Source organism: Camelina sativa, chromosome 2 (assembly GCF_030686135.1).
Source record: "Camelina sativa cultivar CO46 ecotype springtype chromosome 2, ASM3068613v1".
Classification (NCBI taxonomy): Eukaryota; Viridiplantae; Streptophyta; class Magnoliopsida; order Brassicales; family Brassicaceae; genus Camelina; species Camelina sativa.
In genome coordinates, this window is record NC_141881.1 from 25101611 (window position 1) to 25109181 (window position 7571).

The window sequence follows — 7571 nt, forward strand, 5'->3', positions numbered from 1 at the left end:
ACGACAATTGCTTTCTACACGATTGGCTTGGGACGTGGAGAATCTTTTTTCATAACAATCTCAAATACTTCAATAATAACCAGTGTTCAAGAAAGCGGTCTAGGCGGCCGCCTAGGCGCTAGGCGCTCAGTAGACGCCTAGATGACCGTCTAAACCGCTTAAAATTACATAAATTGTATTTTAATATTTATTTTTGATTTTTAAATTACATATATTAAATTATTATGTTTTACATCTATATATGTAATTATAAACAGTTATATGTTGTTAATATAATTTAAATAAATGTATTTTTTTTACTTTTGTTTATAATTTATATATTTTTTTATTTTTTATAACATATATTTTTATATAATTTTATATATTTAATGTTTTATGTTGTAAACGCCTAAACCGCCTAAAAACCGTCTAGTCCCCGACTAAGCGTTCTAGGCGCTAGGCGCTGGATCACCGCCCAGATACCGCCTAGCGCTTTCTTGAACACTGATAATAACAAAAGAAGTGTTATGTTAAAATACTAATCTACGGTGGGTTAATAAAAGGTTTACCATTGACACTTGAGAGATTACGTTTCTAAGTTTTCTTATTGCAATTTAAACCATACCTGAACATCTCAAATGCTTTAAATTTTAAATAGCAAAAAAATATTCTTTTTTTATACAAATTTCAGGGTTTCAATACATATTTCATTCGGATTCTTTGGTTATAAAGAGAAGAGAAAATATTAACAAATTTATATATGATTGAAGGTTGAAAGTTTTATCCTGAAAATTGAAGATTTATGAATTCTTTAAAATACAATTTAATCATCGTTACCAGTTGCGACTGTTATAAATAGCATAAATACCTAGTTTTTCACATGTCCCTAAAATTAGTTTAGATTTAAATTCAAAAATCTTTTGTTATTATATAACTATACTTTTTAATTTATTATTGAAAACAACCTAAATATTTAAATTTTCATGTTCTTTACTGTTTTGGTTAAAATTCAGTAACTCTAATAATTTGTAAAAAAAATTGTGTTTCACTAAACTAAAGTCAGCCAAAATATTTCCTTTATGTTGGGCGTTATCTTATAAAAAGTAAAAACTGACAGTAACTTGTTGTCTTTTCTTTTTATTTTTATTTTTATTTTAGTTTCTATAATCTTATGTCGTATTGTAAACTTGTATCCAGTTAACTTCTGTTTGATTAGTTTATATCCAGTCTACTTTAGTACAACCCAAATGTCAGAACATAGTCCACATGATTTTGTTTGACGTTAGAGATAAAAAAAAAATACACCTGATTTATTTTAGGTTATATCTTTTTTTTTCTGAAAAAGGTATATCTTTTTTTTTGTTATAAAATATAACCATCTTTTTCGCTGCAAAAATGTTCTTTACAACAGCAGACAAAAAAAAATGTTCTTTCGAATATAATAAAATCACGAAAAAGTAAACAAAATTATATATGAATTATTTCATACCATCATAATACAAAAATTGATTGATTGAAACATATAATCGACCAGTTAGATATCTTTAATGATTTTAGAATATTGGACATAAATATATATACAAAAAAAAAGTGAAGTGAATTATGCAAATATGTGAAAAAGAGAAGTTAAGGATAAATAATCTAATTAAATATTGAGAGGTCCCCAAACAAGATCTGACAAAGATAGATGAAGAATGGGTTGTCATGTTCTCCAACACAAGTCCCACTTTGGAGAGAGATGTGTATCTCTCTCTAACTACTTACAACCAATCAACAGCTCACTGCCAAATCCGTAATTTAATAAACAGTTTTCTGAAGAAAAAGAAAAAAACTAAACTGAAACAATCCAGAGCCTTTCAATTTCCAATATTTTGTCTAGGTGACAACTTTGTTTGGTTTGATGCAGTTATAGTTTGATATAGTTAGTTTGGCTTAGTTTGGTTCTGTGGTTTACTTTTTGTCCACCTTTATTTCGTCCATGTGAAAAATATCAAAGCAATTTTGGTGATCAGCTCAAGACCACAACTCAACTTCATACTCTTGAAAGATTTTTTTTTGAAACAAAACTTTGGGACATGTAAGATCTGTCCATGGAGTCCAACAGAGTTGTTTACTCTGGGCGCTTAAACGTTTACACAAATCGTCGTGAATAAACAAAAACAACAAAGCAAATATATGGCAGAAGCCTACTATCATTAGCACAGACGATAGCGTTTTCGCAAAGGGTTTCTTCTCCATCATGCAAAAACACTGAATCATTTGTTCTCCTTTGCCTTCTCTCTCATGGCTATTCTTTTCTCTTCCCTGCAAACGTGTTAATTCAAACCATTGTCAACCAAAATATATAAGACAAGCCTAAAGCAATATGTTCTCCAAGTCCATGGATTGAAAAAAAGTATTTTACCTAGCTTGAGCAATTTCGTTCTTCCATTCAGATCTCTTCTTCTTTTGCTTCCTTGCTTTAGGTTCCACATTCCCATTTTCCGATTTTGATTTCTTATCCTTTTTGATTCTCTTGTCCTCCTTTGATTTCGTACGTCTTTCCTTGTTCCTCTTTTTTTCAATGGCCTCAGCTTCATCATCATCATCATCAGACACTTCATCTTGCTCTACAGTTTCTACCGCCTCATCATCATCTTCTGAAGATTTACTCATGTTGCTCATTTTCTTCAGCTGTATAAGTAAAAACAAGAGCATAATATTAAAAATGGTGGGGTATGTACAACAATTAGAACATGGTTAATCCATCATAGAGTCAAAAGTGAGTACCTTCGCCACAAAAAATCCGTCCATGTTGTGTACATGAGGATAGAAGCGTCTAGTCTTGTCTAAAGATGGCTGAAATCTGTGTTCTCTAAATCGGGTAAATCTGAAAAGTGAAGAACAAAGAGTATGAGACATATCCTTGTAGTGCTCCTTTACATATCTCTACAGATGAAGAAAATGCACATTACCCTTTTCGGCCAAAATCAAGTCCACACGTAACAAGTTTAACATCCCTCTTTTTGAGAGCGTAGTCAATCACAGCTTCGTTCTGCACAATTTTGTCATACATAAATAAAATTAAAAAAGTTAGGATGAATCAAAAACAAAGAAGAGAAATATGGTGAAAGTTATCAGTTTAACTAACCTCAGCAACCATAAGTGAACATGTTGAATACACTATATATCCACCAGTTTTGGAATTGGCATCCACCATATCAATAGCAGCGAGAATAAGTTGCTGCATACAAAAAAAAGGGTTAAATTAACATCTGTTAACGAATGAAAAATTTCAGATATATTTGACGTTGTTAAAGAAGGTACTGCCAAACCTTTTGCAAGTGAGCAAATTTCTTTATCTCATCAGCGGTTTTTGAAATCTTAACTGATTCATCTTTTGATATGACCTGAATTGAGTAGCAGAAGACATTCAGTTTAAGAATTTGACCACAACTACAGCTTAACAAAGACTAAGATTGAAATCCTTACTCCTGTCCCACTGCAAGGCGCATCCAACAATACTCTATCAACTGTGTTCTGACCTAAAACCTTGGGTAGCTGAAAGCAAAGAAAAAAACAAAAGAATAAAACTGATGCCGCTTAGTTAAGCAGATCATATAATATAATTCCAGTCATACCAGTAATGTAAACTCAAGTAGATGTTATGGTTTTTAACATTTCTGAGCAGATAACAGAAATACAATAGAAGAATAAATGTTAAGAGAAGCGAACCTCTCTCCCATCATAGTTACAAACTATGGTATTTGTGACCCCCATGCGATGCAGATTAGCAGTTAGCGACTTAAGCCTAGGTACTTTCATCTCATTCGCATATATTAAGCCTGGTTATAGCATCATTATAAAAATTACTAAACTGAAAACAAAAATCAATACAGACATTGAGACAGCCAAATAAAGTATGGGGATAGAAAGCACAAGAAGCCAATTAAGACATACCAGTGTTTTTCATTAGCGCAGCAATATACGTTGTTTTCCCACCAGGAGCAGCACTGCATTGAGTAATAAAACATTCTTATAAACTCACACATGAAGAAACAGTCAGACATTCAAATTGGTTTCTTTCTCTTAACCAGCTCAAACAATTTACATCATAAATTATCAAATAATCCAGACGGACCAGCTCAAACACATTTCAAGTGCAGCTATAATATGGTAGATGATGGTAACTTACGCTACATCCACAATCCGCTCATTCTCACGAGGGGCAAGGGCCATCACTGGCAAAAACGAACTAGCACCTTGAAGCTGAAAATGTACGAAATACAGACTTAAGCAAACAATTTACACTCCATAAAAGGTGAACAAAAGGGTAACACATCAGAATATGACATACCATGTAGTAACCAGCCAAATATTCAGGTGTCGCACCAATTGGAACTTGTGAATCATAGATAACAAGTCCAACCTACAATATGACATCCGTAAAGTAAGACTTATGACAGATCAACAACAGAACAGAACAAAAGTAGAATAGGACTTGCAGAATTTAAAAAAAAAAAAATAAGAACAAACAACTTACTTTTGACCACTTGCTTAACGGGTCTAGATTGACTCCTCTGTTCAAAAGCACATCCGCAAGATCCCTTCTTCGTGTCTAAACCAAAACAAACATCACCATGAAATTACAGAACTCGAAACTCATAACCTATAACCCAGCAAAGCAAAACCAATTTCACCTTAAGTGTGTTTGTCCTGATAGATGTAGGTCTTTGCTTTTCAAAAGCTTCAATTAGTTCCATAAGTTCACCAGGAGGAAACATCTGCAAGAGAACCCCAATTTCAAATCCATAAGTAAAGAGTATAGGCAACATCCTACCCATAGTTTATCAAAGTTAAAAAAATGAAACTTGAAATCAAAGATGAGAGACTAACCTCAACTAAAGTACCAATAAGAAAACTGTTATAACCATAATATGAACCAAGATCAGCTTTGAGCTGTTCAACACATTCTTTCCTCGTGGCTCCTGCTGGCCTAAAAGCCTTGAAATTTTTCAGAGCTCTAACAACTGAAACGATAAATGAATTAGCTATTAGGAACTCAAATCCAAAATAACCAATACAATAAAGCAATAAACTTTGGAACGATACTAACGGTCTTCTATTCTAGTCTTAAGTAGAGGAAGATCTGGAGGTCCACGAGCTTCTTCTTCAAGTTCCTGGTCAATGAAGGGATAAGTTAGATATAGCTACAACCAAAACAAAAACATAATAATCAAACAGAGCATTTGCAGAAGAGAAATGTAAACCTCTTCAGTAGGTAGACGAAACGCATCATGTTCAGAGTCATCTTGCTTGTTAAGCTCCTGCTGTTCAGCTTCAGCGTCTGCCTTCTGCTTTGCTAATCTTCTATCAATAGCTTCAGACTGCTTCACAAGATCGTCGTCATCAGAGTCAGAGTCAGAATCCGAACCCACATCCGAAGGTCCCTCCTCCTCCTCCTCCTCCTCTTCCTCCTCTTCATCGCCGCTACCTTCTAAGAAATCGTCACCCAAAGTCTCATCATCGTCATCGTTCTCATCCTCATCATCAGAGAACAACCCATTAGACCCTCCATCATCAGATTCGTCAAGCTCTTCTGACTCTGCATCGATAGAGGCATCAGAAACTACTTCATCATCATCTTCGAGAGGCTCTTCTTCCACCACAACTTCCTTCTTCTGCTTCTTCAATGGAGGTTTCTTAGCTCCTTTCTTCAAAGTCGTGGTTTGGGGTTTCGACGGAGGAGTTTTGGGTTTGGTAACTTGCTTCGTTGGAGGGGTTTGGGATTTGGCACCCTTCTTCTTGTTACGAGTGAGAGCAGGCATGGCAGCAACGGTTCTGTCTGAATTAGGGTTTTCTCGCGGCCAGGGTTTAACACAAGTAGAAGAAGAAGAAGGAAGTCGAAGTTTTGAGATTTTTTTTGACAAAATGTATATTAATTGATTGGTCTCTTAATGGGCTTTTATCTAAGATCAGTAATAGCCCAATGGCCCAATTATCATACCGTGTCTTGAGCTCGTCGTAAACCAAACTAATGATATTTCACATTCTTAGCAAAACAACAAAAAAAACAATCCCACATGGGGTAGTTTTGAATTGTGTTATGTATTATCATAATTTGATTTTCAATATCTTTTATTCATAAACAAAACTTTTAAACTAGTGTGAATACTCAATATTATGCTTTACAATTTGCCACAAACAAAAGAAACAAATATGTCTCAATCAGTAAACAAGAAAACGAAATGGTGTGTCAACTTCGACACGAATCCGAAACACCACGATCATCTATTATATCTTGTTTGGTACAAGCGTGCTCTAGAGAGCTTGCAAAACAAAAACAATAAAGTTTTGCTTTTCAAAAACAAACAAAAACCATTTGGACCAAAACTTATGTTGGAGCATAAAAGATTAACGCGTTTGAAGACTTTTGAGTTCTATCTACAAAATATTTTGTAAACTTTAACAAACTCTTTCTTTTAATCTTTTATCTCTAACGTTGTGACAAAAATGGTTGACCAAGTTTTTCCACTAAAAGTAGAACCAATGGTTGGGTATAAACTGGATTTTCAGTGGTCCAACTCTCAAACTTGTCCATCGTCTTTTTCTAACAAGTTGCTATTGTCATTTTTTTTTTTTGGGACCGAGAAAAGAAAAAGAAACTAAAAATGAAGAGAACTTGCTCATATAATCTGGTAATTAATGGTTTCGTCAATTTCGAGTCCCTCAGTCAACGGAAGTTATAATCAACATTGTCGTAATCTTCTTGTCACGAAAGCACCTTATCTCGTTGCATCGTGTGAAATGGATCGAGAAAATATATTGCTATTCATATTGTGTGTTTTGTGCGTACAAGCTGAGTTGATATCGGCTCTATCAATCTCACTAAGGCAAATAATATATAAGTCACGTATGTAATTAGTGGTTCTGAAGATAAATGTAGTTGCTAATTCATAGTATTATTATTATCATTATATGTTTTATGTATTTACTATAAAATTTACCGATCAATTTTGGTTGAACACAATTTATACTTAAAACATTCATGTTTTTCTTGTTGGAGTTACATTTGAGTCGGTGTTTTACATAAAAAGAAGACCATTTATTAGCTACATCAGTACATCGTTTTCACATGACGGCTAGAAGGGTCATATTCAAGAATTTAGTTGCGAAAGCAAATAAACATATAATGCCAATCGAGCCAAAAGTTGTTACACATGATTTCAAACACCAAATGAGACACAAGATTCAATATTAAGAAGTTCTACGTACATTAAACTCATGTGTAGGAGTGTGGGATATACCTTATAAAATTACGAATTCATTTGACTCACGTCTTTACATTATGTTTTGATGAGGACATGTCAAGTTGACAAGACCCTTAAGCCATATTCTTTTATCAAGATTTGGATTCTAATTTATCAAGATTTTTAAAGAGTTCAACAAAATCATTAAAAGTGAATAAGTGAAAGATTGTTAAAGATTACTAGAGAGTTTTGTTGATTAGTTTTCTAAGGAGGGGTTATTGGTTTAGGATTTAGAAAGAATTTTAATGACTTTAAAAGTTATGTAAAATATGTTGTTATTCAATCAAGACTTTTTAAAACTCT

General features: G+C 33.6%; 1 protein-coding gene across 1 annotated transcript; it reads right to left on the minus strand.

The window, feature by feature from the left end:
- Positions 1–2014: 2014 nt before the first annotated feature.
- Positions 2015–6088, minus strand: LOC104732568 (25S rRNA (cytosine-C(5))-methyltransferase NOP2A). Its single transcript, XM_010452131.3, has 16 exons — positions 5229–6088; positions 5075–5138; positions 4855–4988; positions 4659–4742; positions 4502–4576; positions 4316–4387; positions 4154–4227; positions 3919–3971; positions 3694–3803; positions 3451–3519; positions 3294–3368; positions 3110–3202; positions 2934–3013; positions 2749–2848; positions 2384–2652; positions 2015–2283 (listed from the first exon to the last, which is right to left on the minus strand). The coding sequence occupies exons 1-16, from the start codon at positions 5784–5786 to the stop codon at positions 2235–2237; spliced, it is 1959 nt and encodes a 652-aa protein (XP_010450433.1). The 5' UTR covers positions 5787–6088; the 3' UTR covers positions 2015–2234.
- Positions 6089–7571: the final 1483 nt, after the last annotated feature.